The sequence below is a fragment of the Ammospiza nelsoni genome, chromosome 8 (genome assembly GCF_027579445.1).
Source record: "Ammospiza nelsoni isolate bAmmNel1 chromosome 8, bAmmNel1.pri, whole genome shotgun sequence".
Classification (NCBI taxonomy): Eukaryota; Metazoa; Chordata; class Aves; order Passeriformes; family Passerellidae; genus Ammospiza; species Ammospiza nelsoni.
The window spans coordinates 4,787,604-4,805,558 of record NC_080640.1 but is presented as its reverse complement, the minus strand read 5'-3'; the positions used below and the strand labels follow the sequence as shown (position 1 = coordinate 4,805,558).

The 17,955-nt window shown below is 38.2% G+C and overlaps 1 protein-coding gene across 7 annotated transcripts in view; it reads right to left on the bottom strand.

Annotated features, from left to right (window-relative positions):
• ATE1 (arginyltransferase 1) overlaps positions 1-17,955 on the bottom strand; it is a 70,175-nt gene that overhangs the window by 14,218 nt on the left and 38,002 nt on the right. For all 7 annotated transcript variants that reach the window (XM_059476750.1, XM_059476754.1, XM_059476751.1 and 4 more), the window contains one exon: positions 5,231-5,351. In XM_059476750.1, coding sequence (XP_059332733.1) covers positions 5,231-5,351 — 121 coding nt within the window. The remainder of the gene's footprint in view (positions 1-5,230; positions 5,352-17,955) is intronic.

Genomic DNA, 17,955 nt, shown 5'->3' with positions numbered 1-17,955 from the left:
TTGTCAAATTAAACAGTCTCCGTACTGGACGGGAAAAAAAAGTCAATAAAATACTTGTGTTCAATTACACAATAAGTATAAAACCTGTTTGAAATACTCTTTGGTCACAAAGTGCACTAAAAATTGTACAGTAAATGTTTTAAAAACACAACACTAGAAATTATAGTTATTGAAACACTTGTGACAAATTATTTTTCTAGTGGAAGCTTTATGCACAAAAACATACATTTAAAATAAACAGTTTTGTATAACGGCACATGCCTGTAGATTTCTGGTTTTATTTAAGTTTTATTTACTAGAACTAATAACACTCAGTTGCTTGAAAGAAGCACTAAAATACATAATGCAATCACTACTAAGAGGATCCAGAAGTTCTTAAGTACTGGGATTTTTATTTGCATTTTACTACTGTACTATTTTACTTTTTGCATTTTACTTCGCATTTCACTATTTTGCATTTTACTATAAGCAGGATAGATATACATATAAAGATGTATTTCTAAAAAAACAGTTTTTTTCAGCTAAAAGCTTTAAAAATCTGGTACAAACATGTAATAAATGTTACAAGATTAATACAGAGAAAGACTGGAAATCTGAAGTAATTTTCTTAGTTCAATAACTCAGAAACAAATGATCTGCTATGAACTCAGGAGGTATTACATGGAATGGGCTTTTTACAGTGACCCTTGTGAGTGTGAAGTGAGGATTTTCTGACCTCTCCACAGCCTCGTGTGGTGTTCCAGGACGTAGTGTTGGCTTGGGTTTAAGTTTTGTTTTATTCCCATGGTTAAGGGTGGCATGTGGACACAAGGCAATTTCAAAGGCTTTTGGGATGTCAACATCTGTCCTTTGTGCAGCCCCAGCCTGAGCACTGGAAAGCACAGAACAGACAAATCCTCTCCTCTGGATCCCACTGCCCATCATCCCTTTGGCTCACACCAGCTGGGCACAGCCTAAAGCCTGAGCTCTGCTAAGGATTTCCACTCTGCTGGAAGGAAAAACGTCCTCAGTGCTGTGAGGAGGTGGCAGATGCAAAGCCTGGTCTGCAGCAAGGAGTGGGAGGTGATTGCTGAATCTTTTGGCTTTGTAATCTCTTTAAACCTCTTTAGATGGTGTATCCAAATAACAGCCTCCCTTCACACCTCTACAAGTATCTAGTAACATGCTCAAGTTTGAACCCTACCGCCACTTATTTCCTGCTCTTGTCAAGCCCTTCTCACTGTTCTACCTGCATGAACCACTGCAAAATTCCTCCCATCCTCTATCCATGTCTCTGCCAGCTCCCACACCCTGATCAACACCAGAGATCCTAATTTTCAAAGCTTCCCCCACTCTGCTTCACTCCATCTTCATCCCCAGCACCTGCAGGCAGTAATCCGCCTGCAGTTCCACCTCTGACTACAGGATCCAATTCCAGACAAATTTATGTTTTCAAGGAAACTGCTATGTGTCTCTTAATTTCTTCTACTGCAAAAGATTTCTCCATAAACTCTCACACTGCAAAAGATTTCTCCATAAGCTCTGAAAGACAACAAAGACACTTCCTTAGATCCCTCTCTTAGAAACTTTCCTTCACTGTGATGTTCACAAAAATTCAGTTCAGTCTAATACTATTTAGTCTATTAATAGACTATAATTAAGTCTACTATATAACTGACCAGGAAACCCAGAAGTGCCTCTCTCTGCCTTTATCCCACCCTTCTGCATCCATCATGGTTTGTGTTAACCATACCCTCTGCAGCAAAGAGTGTCTTGTCTCCAAGAACACACAAAGGCAGAGGAGCCTGTGTTATGCATTTGTTATGTGCAATGTTTTTTTTCTAATGTGCTGAAGAAAATACTTTCATTTTAATTAATGTATTCCATTCGGTGCCATTTTGATTTCACTCTATTATTAGACCTGCAGGAAGTTGAACAGATGTGTATTAGCTTAGCCAATTTATCAACTTCAGCAAACAAAATGGTTAAGACAGAACAAGCACTGAAGTCCTTTTGAAGTGCAGCTCTCAAAGCTCTGCTCACAGTGTTTCTGCAGACACAGGAAGGTGGGAAGCAGCTTCCACCACTGGGATTGCTGTGGGCCATGCCTAAAAATTTGGATAAAGTTTTTTCACCTGGGTAACAGCCCCATGTTCACCCTGGCTTCACCAAGTACACCCCACATTATGTGACACAGTCATGTCACTATGAAGGCTTCAAGACACCACTCTCAGAGTGAGACTGTATCTGCCCTCATCTGAAGTTGCTTTTTAAACATCTTGACAGTCCAGCACTGATGGGAAAAAAGATTTGAAGTTTCCCACTAATTTAATTACTATCCCAAAAGTAGATATTTTACTCCATGGAGATATTTTTTGCTCCCAGGAGCAACAAACTGAAAATCTCAACAGATATTAGAGAGAGAACATGACACTGAGTTAGTCTAGAAAATGGAAAGTGAAAGGACAAAAATATTGCCGGGATACCAAATAAATGATTTCTAGATCTTTCCACAGAGCTCTTATTTCAGCTGGTAGGGAAGACACCAATGAGGTAAAACCCTGAGGAGCAGTTTTGGGAGGAACTCAATGGGTGTGGCAGGCAGACCATGGCCAGGAATATTTCAGCAAATGCTATCATGTGAATGACTTCTGCTCATCAGTTTGATTTGTTATCAAAGTCACTGACAGCAGAGCAATCTTTTAATTAATTCTTCTTTCTTTAGCCTATCTCCATCTGCACTTTGGCCATTAAATGAAGTTCAGCACTATCTCAATTTCCAGATTGCATCAGTATCCAAACCCTCCATTAGTGCACCACCTTACCAACTACTCACTTAGTCCTAAATAAATGCCTGGCTACTGGTTATTAATATCAGAATCTTCATTAATCTCTCTCATTTATAAGATGATGCCAGGTCTTCTAAATTTTTCAAAGTGAATAGAACAAAAATGAAGAATCTGTTCCAAGGCATGAATTATACAAATTGATACTTTCTTATGCTTTAAAATAAAAAGCCACTTTTCATGAGTATCTTTTTATTTTTATTCCAGAAAAGTAAAAGTAGATCTTATTTAGGAAGGAGCTCTGCAATGTGTATGGATACTCAAAAATCCTTTTTATATTACAGAAGCTTGAAAGATCAAAACACGTAAGACACTCTACTGCATGTGCAATTGGTAAATTTATGATGTAAATTGTAATGATTTTTTTTAAAGGAGAGAAAACATATTCAAAAACTCATGAAAATGATTAACACATTAATTATGTCTCATACAAATTATTGTGAGACAATAGTTCCCAAATTTTCTGCCATTACAGACAGCAAGAGAAGATGGCCATTGCCAGTGACACCTTCACTGCCCCAGACAGCAATGAAAGTCACACCATTTCTCCCAGTTGTTTACTGGCTCTGGTTATTGCACTGGGTTTCAGGGCTGGAAGTCCCACTCCTGATAATTAACAAACACAATTACAGCCAGTGCCACAGAAAGCTGATTCAAGGGGAATAAAGCACACGACCATTTGTATTGCCCTTTCTAAAATTCACTGTAACTTCATTAAACTGGTATTAGTGACTGCTGGAGAGAGTAAAGAATGAGGATTTCACTGGTGAGAAATGGCTTCCTCTGAGCAGCAACCCAAACCCCCAAAGCCCACGAGCTCCCAGCAGGCCCAGAGCATCTCAACGTGCTGCTATGTTTTAATTTCCTTAAACCACAGGACACAAGTCCCAGCTCCAGCAGTGTCTGCAGTGAGATATTCTGGGCTGATAATGATGCAGAGCTTTGTTTCCTGTGGTTTCCAAACGCCTGCTATGCCACAGGGATTTCACACCATGCACAAGATGCTGCCCCTCTGCTAGCACAGGGTTATAAACACTTTCACAGGCACCAGTTCAGCACTCTCTCCTTTCTGAACACCAAAAGTGTCCCAAACACCACTGGCCTCCAAAATCATTCCCTTCTTCCTCCTAATTTTGTAATTTTTTTTTTTCCAATTTCCCCTCACCAATCTAACAATGATGGATTTATTAGAACCCAGCTATTGCAGTTATTATCATTATTATTATTACTATTATTATTATTATTATTAATGTTTCCATTGAGCAACCAAGTAACAGGCAGAGGTTGAGGAAAAGCAAGGAACTCAACAGCAATTCCAGAACTTCACAGTCCTGCTTAAGCATTCATTTCAAATTCCTTTAATTTATCTACATTCTGTCTTTTGAGCAGTTAACTGCCATGGGAATCCTACTAAACTACAGTAAAAAGTAAAAGGATCACACTGTAAAAAAAAAGTAAAAAGAGTAAAAACATGTAAAAAGAAAGAAGTAGCTGCTGAAGAATGCTGAGACTCAGGTAAATCTGTGTTTGGCGTCTAGAAACAAACCACAGTGCTTTTAACCTGAATAATGCCACACATCTCTGAAAAATATCACAGCCACACTCAATTGTTACTCATAGGAGAAAGAAAACTTCAAAAAGAGGACATTCAACAAGTTGCAATTAATAACAAAAGTTAAGTTATTCTCTTTCCCCCAAGCACCACAGCAAGCATGGTCTAACACAGCTCCCTTGGGGCCTGCCATTGGCCCAGAGATCAGTAACTAAAACAAATTAATGTATTTTTTTCATTCGATTGCCTTGTTTTCCAGTAGCATCACTGTACTGTGCTCTGGTCAGCAACAATTTCAACCAGTCAGGGCTGGTAAATAATTAAGAACCTGTTTTACACAATGTGTAAAAACTGTATCACATTACATCATGATGTTTAAGGTACTTCTGCTGTTTATTGTGTTCTTCATATCCACATCAATTGAACTGAATGTTTAATTGATTGTGAAACTAAATCTGCCACTCTGTTTCTTTACAAAAGCACCTTTAAACGTCTCCAGTCTTTCTACTTCCCTGTATTGATCCCAATTTAATTCCTTTATGCATTCATGCAACAGGAATGCAAGTGAGGAACAATTATTTTATTGGTTTGTTCATGCCCAGAATAACAAATACAATTTGAAAATAATCTGAAAGGCAGCAATATGTGTTAATTTTGAACTACTTATAGCCTACAGGACAAAATATACTTAAAATGTGCATTGCTTAAAAGATAAATGTTTGCTGCAGGAGCTGTGAATTGCACACTTTTTATCCTTTACAGGTGAGATTCCCATGTTGTTTCAGCAGCACATGATTCTGATTTATGAGAAGCAGACAGAAAAATCAGAGTTATTTCATTTTTGCAGCCTCACCTGCTTTTCCATCCTGGTTGAAGCGGGAGTACTTGGAGCGCTCGAGCAGGGGCAGGCATTGCTCAATGGGTGTCCACACGTAGGTCTCAGGGCACAGCAGGTCAGAGGGCCTGTACTGACCCTGCCAAGGGGAGAAAATGGAAAAAAAGAAACCAAAAAGAGAGCAGTCATATCAGCTGCACGAGAACTTTGGCTACAACCCGATTTTCCAAAGAGCAAGAATAGTTTTTAATCTAATCTGCACCAAATGAGTGTTCAGTGAAATCGCAGGATTTAGTCATTTCAGCACCATCTCAGGAGCACAAACTCAACCTTGGCACGTGATGAAAATGTAAAATTAACAAAACACACTTCCATGATATCCAAGATGAACTAGGAAAGTTTTGGCTTTGCTTACTGGAACTGTGTGTTTAAGTTATTCTCTGGAGCTCTGCTGAGCTGGGGCCAGCACTAAAAAACTCAGCACCTCCAAAAGCAGCTCATCTCAAGTGTTGGTAATTCTAGCAAATAATGGAGACCAAAAAGAAAAAAAATCTAATAGAAAAACCCCACTGAACAGTAAGCAGGACTCTGTTTTTATTACATTAGTGATGGAGCATTTATTTCATTGCTGATTAAACAGTAACACTTTAATTCACAGAGCTTTTCCTGGATTAGCTTACAGGTAATGATTAGTGAAATTTGACTATTTTTTAGTTGATTTATTAAGAAGATATTCTTTACAGACATTCCCAGAAACTAAACAGCCTTAATTATTTTCCCTCCAGCTACACAGAAAATCACCACCTCAGCAATAATAACCTCCCCTAATCAGATCTTCATTTGATTTAAAATAAGATTATTCAGTGGCCTATAACTTAAGTCAAAATTCTATCTTTGAGGCATTACTCATGCAATCCAAACACTCTCAACATTTACAGCCATATGGTGGCAACAGAAAATTAAATTTTCACTTGCAAACTCATTACACATCTCAGCTTGAAAAACAGCCATACAGTAAAGAGAATGAAAAGGTTTAAATATATACATTAAAAATTATAAGACTGGGCATTATCTGAAGTCATTCTGCAGTTGATGCTATTAAGAGTTCTTCATATCAATTACATTAAATGGATAATTAAGATTATAATCTTGAGATGATGTTGATTTAAAAGAAAGCCTTCCATGAAGCTGAGCAAGGTTTGGGAAGGGACAACACAAAGTTCCTGTGGCTGCAGCCTGCGGGTGAAGACATTGCTTTAGGGACACTCCTAGGCAGTAACACCCAATTCTGGGGAATCAGAACCACCAGAAATCCCCAGACCTTTTTATACTCTTACTGCTCAACTCTTCATGATACTTAAATAAAAATTAACTTTTTAAAAATATTTCCCACCAACAGTAAACCGTTAAGTAGGAAATACAAGAATTATCTGTGATAAAGTCTTGCCCTGTCTGTGCAAAAAAAGATAAAAATAACCAAGCTTCATGCAGAGCCTTATCAAATACCTGAGGTAGATTTCTGAAAAGGTCTGTCTGACTGATTATCTCATTTGCAAAACGTCCAGGACTGACTTGTAACTACTACTGTTGGTTTTGTTGGGGTAATTTTTAATTAAAGGCAAATTTTTTATATTAAATTAAAACAATATTCCTCCAGTTCTATTCAGAAACTTAAACCTCAAGGCCCAGAAAATCCTCTAAAGCCAGAGAATGGAAGTGACATTTTTAAATAAACAACTTTGAAATGTTATGCTCTCTAAACAGAAATAGTTGAAAGCTGTGTGAAGGTAGTGCTTAAAGAACTTTTAATCATCATTACCCAGATGAAACAGTTTAAGGACTTGGGGAAAAAATATGCCTTTTCAGTCATATTTTTTAAAAATTAGAACATAATTACTTGTTGATTTAAAGACATTTTCTCAACTGGCCAAGAAGGCAGAAATAGCCAAGGAACTGTCTTTCAGAGCTGTTGCTTGAACACAGAAAACACAAGTGGCAAATTAATCTTTCCTAGTAGCATGAATTTAACTCACGGCTCTAAGAAAAGACAGCCCAGGCACTCAGTTTCCCCTGAAGATCCTGCTCCCACATCTTCAAATTTATCACATTTGTGAATCCCACACATGAAAGTCACTGTGCAGCCCTGTTCCAAATTTCCCACTTCCTTCTGTAGTATTACAGAATTCTAAAATTAACTGCATTGCAGCATTACTGGTTTGGTTATAATTTTAAAAAACCCTTCTTTAGCACTGAGCAGCACAGTAACAGGAAAAATTGATTATCCAACCTATCATTGTAGATTCAATATTTATTTTGGGCATCAAAACACCATAATTTGCAAAGGGAAAAATAGTTCTCAGGTGACTTCCTTTAGATGTTTTCTTACCCCAAAATTTAGGAGCTTGTTAATGACTTGCCTGGATGCACAGGAGGCTGTGGGGATGACACATCAGTGATCCAGGACACGTAGTGGAACCAGAGGCAAAAATGAAAGAAGCCCTTGGTTCTCTTTGATATCCTCCCTCCCCAGAAGTGTTTCCAAACACACCAGAAGAAGAGAGTTCTCCTGTAAAGGTGTTTTATTTCCTCTGCTGCTCAAACCCACATCCCATGAGTCACCCCCAGAGGAAGGAGAACCCAGGACATGCCCAGGTGAGTTCCCAATGAAGTGTTTGCTCTGTGTCTGTATTGAGGGAATTAAAAAGGGAACCCACAGGACTTCATTACATCAAATAAAATTATTTCTAAGGGCTTTTGCCTCCCCCCACCCTTTCCATAAGGGCTTACTCTCAATTTACTCTTTTACTAGGAGTATAAGGACTTACTCTTTCTTCAGAATACTTAAAACCTTGTATTTACTTATATTTAAAACCAATATATTTATTTATTTGAAAATAAACCACTTCACACAAATCCACTTCCTACCTTTTCCTCTCTCCCTTTATTCCTGGACTGCAAAACCACCCAAACCTGAGAACCCCCACAGATTCTGCCTCATGTACATGAGCATCTGTACTTCAAGAAAAATGTTCCAATTTCATTACTCATTCTAAAATGATTACATCATCTAAATAAATTGCCTCTGAGCATACTATTCATATTCCTTCTTATTCTTAATATTGATTTGCAGCATACACCCAACATAAATCCAAAATAGAAAGGGGATCTCCTGAAAGGAAGTGCTGCAAAGGGATTTATCACACTAGAACTTAATCACATTTGCAAAACTGATTTTGAAAATCATTTCTCTTTGGCTTCAGATTAAATCAGCATCAATTTCAGAAGTGATTCTCTCTATGGTAAGAGTTCACAACTGAAAACATTTTGCTTTCTTTTATCTCATTACATACAAGCTCTTTCACAGCAGAACTGTTTAAGTTGTCCAGACCATCTTGGGAATATTTAACTACAAGACTTTCAACAAGAAGTATCCTCTTACAGACCATCCCCAAGCACTTGTCTCAGGTTTCAGTTTCTCCAACCCAACACTACCTGCAGATGAAATGAACTCTGTCAATACAAAACAACTGCACATATTTCTCTCTCTGCTTCTACATTTTGCCAAGAAATATCCAAGACACAAAATTTGCTTTTTTGAAATATTTTTGGAATTTAAAAACCCCTGGTCTAGAGGAAGGTGATGGGAGTGGATGATCTCCAAGGTCCTTTTCAATCCAAACCATTCTGGGCTATCTCCATCAGACTGAAGGGAATTAAATTCTTTACAGCACTATGAGGTGAGGTATTCCATACCTTTAACCATCCTTGTTAACCCGTCCTTTCCCCAATTTTGCTTTTTTTTTCCTTTGAAAAAGGGCAAAGAGCCACAGGGGAAAACCTTTTAAATTTAATTGCTCAAGGAGCATAACAACCCAATGTATAACAAAGGTATAAATTAGATTAAAGGTACAAATTAGATTAAAGCCACAAAAAGATTAGGTAAATATACAAAAAGATAAATATCTAACTAATGTATCAAATGGTTTGGCTAAAAAGCAATTCTGAAAATTAGTATGGCTAAGAAATTCCTGAGCACACAGTTCCTTCAAGTTAACTCATTCCACCATAAATGAGACTGGTTTTTAGTAAAAAATACCTGCAAGATGTTTTACTGTCACTAGTATTTGTCACTAGTATTTTTCTTCCAATATAATATAAAAGAGAGAACCTTCAAGGTGCTTTCCCTTATACAATTAGCCATGCTGCATTTTAATTGGAAGCTTCTGGAAATAAATTTTACAGAGAGACTGCCAAGCCTAAATTAATACTTCACACCATGATGGTTTTTGTTTTACAGTTTTCAAATTACAATCAGCCAGAACTTCTCTGAACTTTTGTTCCACAGGAAGGGCAAAGGTTTTAATGAGCCTTTAGTCTGGAGATTACTTCTTAAATATTTTGCAAAATCTGAGGGATTTGGTAAGCACTTGAGATGAAAAACACCAGCAGAGTTTGTTTTTGTAGTCTAAGTAAAACTTAAAATGTAAAACTACCAAGAAAGACAACAGTCTCAAAAATGAAGGTCAAGCACCAGTAGCACTGAGAAAACAAAACAGGAAGGTTAAACTCACATTTAATTCTTTTACCAGGTACAGTTTACAGCTGTATTCTATTTTTTCACAATAAAGCTATTGATCTTTTATTAAAAGTGAATTAAGACTCCATGTCCAGCCAGCTGCCTAAGAAGAACTGCTCTGGCTACACAAACAAAGCAACCCCAAATGATCAACAGCGACCCCTTAGTGCTGCCCACCATGCGTTATGGAATTCAGCTTTTCCCTGAAAACCAAACCCCATAGCAGAGTGCTGCACAGCCCCCTGCTCCCTGATTTCATTCCACAACCAGAAATGGAGTTTCTGGATGCCCAGGAGAGCCCTTGGCTGGTAACCTGACCTGCTGTGCTCTCCCAGCCTGGACAAAAGCTGCACATCCCAACCCCTCTGTGCTTCCAGCCTCTCTCACATGGCATCCAGCTGGGTGAGCCCTAAAAGACTTCAGAAAAACAACAAAATCCTCCCCCTTGCCCCAGAACTACCCCCACAAATTCACTCCTCATAATCACCGTTTTAAACATCTTTTTAAACAAACAAAAACCCCATAAGCAATAGGCACAGAATGAGGCAAGCAGCTCTGTTTATCCAGGAGAGATGGCTGGAGACTTCACCTTTATCATCAAAAAGTATTCAGCCTACAAGAAAATCTACCCCAAAAAGGAGTTACATCATTGGGTAACTGAATTAACAAGTTGGATCTCACCAGGCTGCCTGAAACTGCAGGGCCAGCATCAAACAAGCAGATTTTGTCCAAGCTGCAAACTTTGAAATAATTATGGACTGCACATTTTTAGGATCCCAGAGCTGCATTCCTGAGAGCTTAGCCACCTTTCTGTTTCATTAAAGAATAATGTGTTGTAATCCCTAAAAGATGTTACGAATAATAGCCAGAATTTATTTTGCAGCTCACAGAACTCAAGTGCCAGTCCTTGCTCTTCAGAAAGATGTGTTCGTTCTCATTTAGTTACATCATCACAAAATCTGTGTAATGGGAATTTTACAGGCAGCCAGGGAGCTGTAAGGTGCTTCCCAAAGCACCTCAAACATGGAAACTCCATGTGTGAGCAAACACCCAACCTTCTCATATATTCTTTGGAATATAAAATTCCAATGTAAACCTCCAAATTCCTGTAAGTGAGATGCAAATAAAATTTGATGTTGTATTTCCAAAAGAAATATGGAATCACAGAATGGTTTGGGCTGGAAAGGACCTTTAAAGCCATCTACTTCAAATATTTATCTAGATCCATTAATTACATCATTATTACTTTTAATTGTCTTTCTAAATGTTCCTCAGTGATGTTTAAACTGTCCAAAGCAAATTTGTAAATAATTTGCCAACTTGCACCTCTTTTTTATTTATTTCCCAAGTCCATGTAATGCATTAAGAGTAATAACTGATGATAAACCCAAAGTGAAAATAGTTCTGACATTTGTTTCTACATGTCAAACAAAATAACTTCCTACAGATATTGACTATATATTCATACTTGGCTGTACTTCACTAAACATTTAAAAAATCAGCTTTTCAGAAGGTTTTCATAGTGTCCCCCAGGTAAACAGAATATTTCAGGTAAGTGTAAAACAGATTAAGATAATGAGTGAAAGTCAAAAAGGCAGGAAGCCAAGTTTCACATTCAGTATCCTACAATTACCATGTAATTATTTGGCTATTAACTACTTACATGTTCTTAACCCACCACAAAAGTGGAATTAAATTAGCTTTATCTTAAATTTCATTGAGATTGAAGGTAAATCTCAGCACTCTATTTGCCTAAGGTGCTCTGCAAAGAAGTACTTTTAAAGAAATGCTCCCCTTTCCCTCAAAACACCTTCAGAAACTTTGTTTCTTTCTTTTCCCAACACGTTACTCCTGAGTTGTTTGGATTTTGCTATCTTCACAGCTTAGTGTACACTCCAAATAGCTGCTTTCTCCTTGTCCTTTCCTAGAAATTATCTGAAATATTGAACATTTTAAGCTTGTTTTTTATAGTGGGAAACAGCCAACAGGTGTCTGAAAAGGCTCATGGGCTGCCAGAGAAAAAACTGCTTTCCGCTGAGGCAAAAAGGGAACACTTGGGACAGATTTTGATGTTTTTTTCCTTTTCCCCTTTAGTCTCCAAGTCTGTGAAGCTCTTCTTCCTCCTTTTTTATGCCACTATTATCTTTCCCTGTGCTCACTGAGGAGAACAGGTCAAGGGAGCTCCCAGCTACAACTGCAGCACACCAATATTCAAACACTCCATCCACAGCATCCAAGGAGCCAACAAAGTGCTGCCTGAGATGAACCACAGCCATGCCCACACTCCAGCAGCTCTCCTCTCTAACACCAGTGAATTAATCAATGAGATCATTCTGGTTTCAAGCTGTAAAGTGAGCAGTAATTAGCGTGGTTGAGAGCTTTAGAGAGGGCTGCTGCATCATCTCTGCCTTATCAGCTGGGATGCAACTGGCCAGAGCTGGAGATAAGACACAGCTCTGGGCATCCTCTCACAGCCACTTTCCAGCCCTGCTCTCTCCTCCAAGACTTCTTGCTAAGAGTTTGTCCTTTGTCATTGATAAAGAGCAGTAAAGTGAGAGTTTTGTCTTTGTTCTAAGCAACTAAAGCCACTCTCTTAAAAGTCACAGCATCAAAGCCACTGGGTCTGGAATAAATGTAGTGATAAGGCTTGCACAAAAGAGGAAAAAAAAATCTTTATGTTCAGGAATTACAACATAAAAATGTGATGACTGTATATATTTACATGAATATTTATGAAAATTTAATTTAAAGACTTGTAGTTGTCAATCTTTTATATTCCTGTTCTTTGCACTTAGGGATTTACTCAAACCTGTGGGTGTCCAGAGACAGTGACACTCCTTAACTCAGACACAGGACATTAAATATCTGTGCCTCCTCCCACTCCATTGCTCTTGCTCTCAGTAAGAAAGATGGATAGACATATTCACACAAATTTTACATTTGTGATTCTTAAGACTTCACTAGCAGTCACAATTCAGATTAAACCCATCAGGCTGAATTTGCTCTGGAGATGGTGTTTCACGCTGCAGAGCCAACAGTACAAACATCACAAAATGGTCCCTTCAAGACCAATAAAATGCATTATTTACCAAGGGTTCCTGACCTTTGATGGCAGCAACAGCAAATTTGTGGATTCTGGGTTGCCCTAGGATTACTGTTTATGCAAAGCTGAAATAATAATACCCAAATCACAGATAAGTTTGAAGACAACTCTTGAAAATGAGAAACAAAGATAAATACTACAAGTATGGAGCTTACATAAAGTTAGGGCCACTTTAAAAGCATATTTTCTAAATTATCGTACATCACCAAACTATGATAAGTCTATTTTGCACTATTTACATTTCCCAAAGTTCCTTTCTTTTTTCCCCGTTTTTATCTCCTAATCTGTGCTGTACACAATGCAATGGCATTTTATTAAAACAGACTATTGAAACAAAGTTGAGTTTTCAATGTTGTTGCATAAGCTTTTCTTTTTTGTGTACATCAAACACAAAAAAAGTTGCATACTTCTGGTACTTAATTAGAAAATTTCTACTGGATGGAATTCCAGAGACTGCCACCAGAATATTAAGAACATTAGAATATTAAGAATATTACTAAGAATGTGAAAATTTTCCATAGCTTTAAATATTGCCACGTTATCTCTCTCATGCATTAATATTTAGTACCAGTGACACTAAACTGGCAGAACAGTAACATCCACATGAGACTGAGATTCCAAGGAATGTTTCTAATTCAAGGTGGATTTGTGCACATTTAGAGATTGAGATTCCCTATGAACTCCAAAGGTTCAAAACATTTTACAGGAAAAAATGTGTGCTCAAAACATTTTACAGGAAAAATGACTTTGTGACTGTAAATAAAAGTCATAAATAAAATATATAAAAGCAGTTAACATTTACTGGAAATTGCAATCTAAGATTCACTTGGGAATAAGATAATTAACGACAGTACCACACAGATTGTTCTGGAGCTGGAAGTCAGAATCTGTATTATCTGTAGAGAGGCTACTCAAGAATGCTAAAAAAAGCAGCACAGTTTGAGAAACTTCAGTGGAAAACAGTAATAAAGAAGAATTAAGCTTGTACATTTGAAGGCTATTAGCTTCCTTGAATTTTAGCCAACTTTTTCAACAACTTGATATTCTTAAAGTATATTACAGAAAAAAAATGTAATATTAATTGCCTTTTTACTACAAAAAAAGTGTTTGAGGGAATAAAAATCCTATGATTACTGAAATGGACCTTGTTTACTTTGAATCTGTAGCAGACATTCTTAAGGAGACCCTAGCATTAAACTTGGAAAGGGAGATTAAAAAGAACTATGACAAAAAGATAAAATCCAAGTGGGGGCCTCAAGAAGAATGCTTCATTAGAGACACACCAACTCTGTTGACTCAGGTCTACCTCAAAAGGAGTTTATTTTGGCAGCTGGAAGAAGCAAAAGAATAAAAACACCCCAAAAAAAACCAGAAAAAGCAAAGAGTGCTTCAATCATGTGGATCCCATATCCTTCTCTTGAAGGGCTGCCATAAACTGACAATATTCCTTGAGTTCATTAAATTAAATGTATGAAATTAAGTGTTAAAGTTTGTTTTCTTATATTTAATATAAGGTGAAATAACCACAGGAAAAATATGCACAACCTAATGTGTCATACCCATGCTTTACCCTTAGAGGCACAGAATTGTCACACTGATATCAAATAGCTTTAAACATTCATTAATTCATTAAACATTCATCATTAATACCTCACTAGCTGGAGTCACATCTGCAAGAACAGCTTTCATCTGTAGTTTATGGACATTTGCCACAGGAAAACTAAATTAATTCCCTGTCAAAGTGGCTTCTGCTATGTAGTTATCAAAGTAAAAACACCACACACCACATTTACTTAATACAAAACATAAACAAAATTAAATTTAAATAATTTAAATGAAAGTGAGCATGTTTTAATTTTTTTTTTCTGTACAACTATGCAGCAGGAAGCAGAAAATGAAAATTCAACAGAATTAGAATACCAGCATGATAGAAATGAGTGTGAGGGGTGCACAATCTTTTATTTTTGTTTGTAGAAACACTGGCTATGGTTATGAGGTGCCAAACAGCGAACCAAGGTAAATTAGTTTCTTATTCTTCTTCGAAAATGACAAGAAATTATTTTGTGATATAAAACTCACTTCAACCCCAACCTGACTTTCCTCACCCTTTTAAGCAACAATTCTAAAGGACAATACAAGAGGAAAGCAGGTATATTCTATCTATTATAGAATATAGCTATATTATATCTGTTGTTATTATTATCAGCTCTATTATATCTACAACATCTATCTATTATTTTTCAGGTATCTATGAAGTCTCCATTTACTCAATTTACTCATGCACAACTCCTGCATTGCTTCTGCAATTTCATTCCCAGCTCCTGGATAAAACTGTCCAGGACTATGCACCAACAGGGCACATGGAAACCTGCTCTTCCTACCCAGTTTCTCTGCATTTTTGACCTTTTTGACTCTTCTCTGCCTTCATGTCTGCCTCCAGAGATGTTGTGTTCTGTGCTTACTTCCCAGCTCTTTTTCCCCAGTGTCCATCAGTGTGTCCAAGCTTTCCCCATCTTTCCCAGTGTCTCTCCAATGACTCTGCAGGGAGTTTTGCCTGGAGCCCCAAACCTTCCAAAACTCAACCCTTTATCCCCCTCAGAGCCCCTTTTCCAGCTCAGCCCTAGGGATCAGCTCTCCCACACCACCGGGACACCACTCCCGTCCTGGACTTCCCCAAAGTCCTGCTTCAGCCTCCAACAGGGGTTTAAAAGAACCCAGCCAAAAGAGAACTTGCCAAAAATCCATCCAGACTCTGAGGGCAAGCAAATAAGACCTTCCCAAGGAAGTCTGGGTGAGGGTAGCTTTATACTGGATAAATAATTTCATGCTTCTCAAATGCCCAGCTACCGGCTCAGCCTGTGGGATATTTCAAGACATAATAAATAACAGACTAATTGACAGCTTTGCAAATTGTGAAACACTGATATTCACAAGTTGAAATATACTCCTAATTAAGAATTCAGATGCATGATGTTGGCTTTAGATTAAGATTTGCTATGTGGGGTTTTAAAACTTTACACAATTAGATCATGTTGAAAAACAAGGTCACTTTAAAATTTGTCAGTCCAGTTTTTTTCATTTCTAGCTGTTTTCATACATCTAAGAACAAAAAAATAATATTCTGAAGCCAGTAATTCAGAACAGTATGAGATTTTTAACTTCAAGGTTTTCTACCAATACATGGTACACTAGACAAGTCTTTTTAAGCCCAGCAATGAAAAATTGAGTAAAAGCCAAGTAATTTATCTTTAGTCATTCAACACTGAAATGCACACAGCCTGTCTCTGAAGAAACAACCTCAAAATCAGTGGCATATACAGGCAAATACATACTAACAGTAACTTTAGGATAGGAGAAAAAGAGCAAAATTGTAGGACAAAGGGAGACAACAGCACAGAAAAGTTCATTAGTGAACTTTTAATTTCTGCAGGATCCTGACTAAATAATATTGTGAAATTCATGGTAATATATCCCCAATGCACATACAAACATGTTATTCAGACTAAAAAGCTGAAGGAGGAAAATGGGCAATGATAAATCTCAGTCTTTCAGTGCCTACAATTTGTATTACAAGGATAGAGTAATGCATCTCTGCCAAAAAATCTAAACCCGCTTGTCTCCCTTACATCTGCAGATTAAAAACTGAATAAATAAATACAGAGGCTCACTTTACCAGTGTTCCAAGCATGTGTTAGAACTTAAACCTTAACAGCAACCAAAGCAACAGCTATCTGCACAAAAGATCAATGAGTATCTGCAGAAAAATTCCAGACCATCAAAACACGTGTGTTTTAAAAGAAGTTTCTCCTATTGTCCCTAAAAATGTTTATTTTCATAGTGAGTTTTCATTCATGAAACAAGCACTCTAATTTTAGGTCCGTGTTGTTTGTGGAGGGTTTGTTAAACAAGCCTGCTTTGTTTGCTGGGAGAGGGGAATTTGTAACCAGAGCCTCTGTGTTCTCCCAGAGCCCCTCCTCAGCAGGAGAGCATCCCACCACCTTGGGACCATCCTGGCACGTGCAGCTCCAGCCACAGGGCTCAGCTGAAGCCATCCCTGCACCAGGTCAGAGCAAAACCCTGGGGTGCCACACCATGACAGTTCTGGCACCCCAGAAGGGATGGCTGGTGGTGTCCCAGCCTGGAAAATAGGGAGTGAAGTGGGGCCACATCCACCTCGAGCCCAAGCAGTTGTGAGAGGCAACAGCCTCCAAAATCCACACTGCCACCACAGCCCCTACCAGCTGCCATCATCCTGCAGTCACAGAGCCAAGGAATGGCCTGGCTTGGAAGGGACCTCAGAGCTCAGCTCATGCCATCCCACTGCCATGGGCAGGAACACCTTCCACTATCCCAAAACCTTGTCCAACCTGGCCTGGAACACCCAGGGATGGGGCAGCCACAGCTTCTCTGGGCAATCCCACAGTAAAGAATTTCTTCCCAATATCCCATCTCTCCCTGCCATCTGTCAGTGGGAAGCCTTTCCCCCTGGTGCTGTCACTCCAGCATCCCTGTCCCAAGTCCCACTTCAGCTCTCCTGGAGCCCCTTCAGGCACTGGAAGAGGCTCTGAGGTGTCCCCAGAGCCCTGGACATATTTGCCTCTCCTCTTCTCCTTCTCCTTCTCCTTCTCCTTCTCCTTCTCCTTCTCCTTCTCCTTCTCCTTCTCCTTCTCCTTCTCCTTCTCTTCTCTCCTCCAAACTGAAAACCAGGCTGTAGCTACATTAATTGTCAGAAAAAATACTGAACTGAGAGAGCTCCAGGGCTTCAATGCATTCATTCCCTCTGAGATCATGCTAGATATAAGAAACTGATGAAAGAATCCAAGAATAGGGACACTAAACAAATGGAGGGATAAGACACAAAATATGGCTAGATGGAGATGTACTGAATTTTTGTTAAGCTGTTTTGCAGGAAGTAAAAACTGCCTGAGGACATAATACAGTAAAAATAATTGTATCCTTTCAACATGTTCTTTTTGACATGGACTTGTTTTCAAACCCCTCCTTTTGTTATTAAACTCTGTCTCCATAATTATAAACAAAACATAAAACTTGTAATCCTAGAAT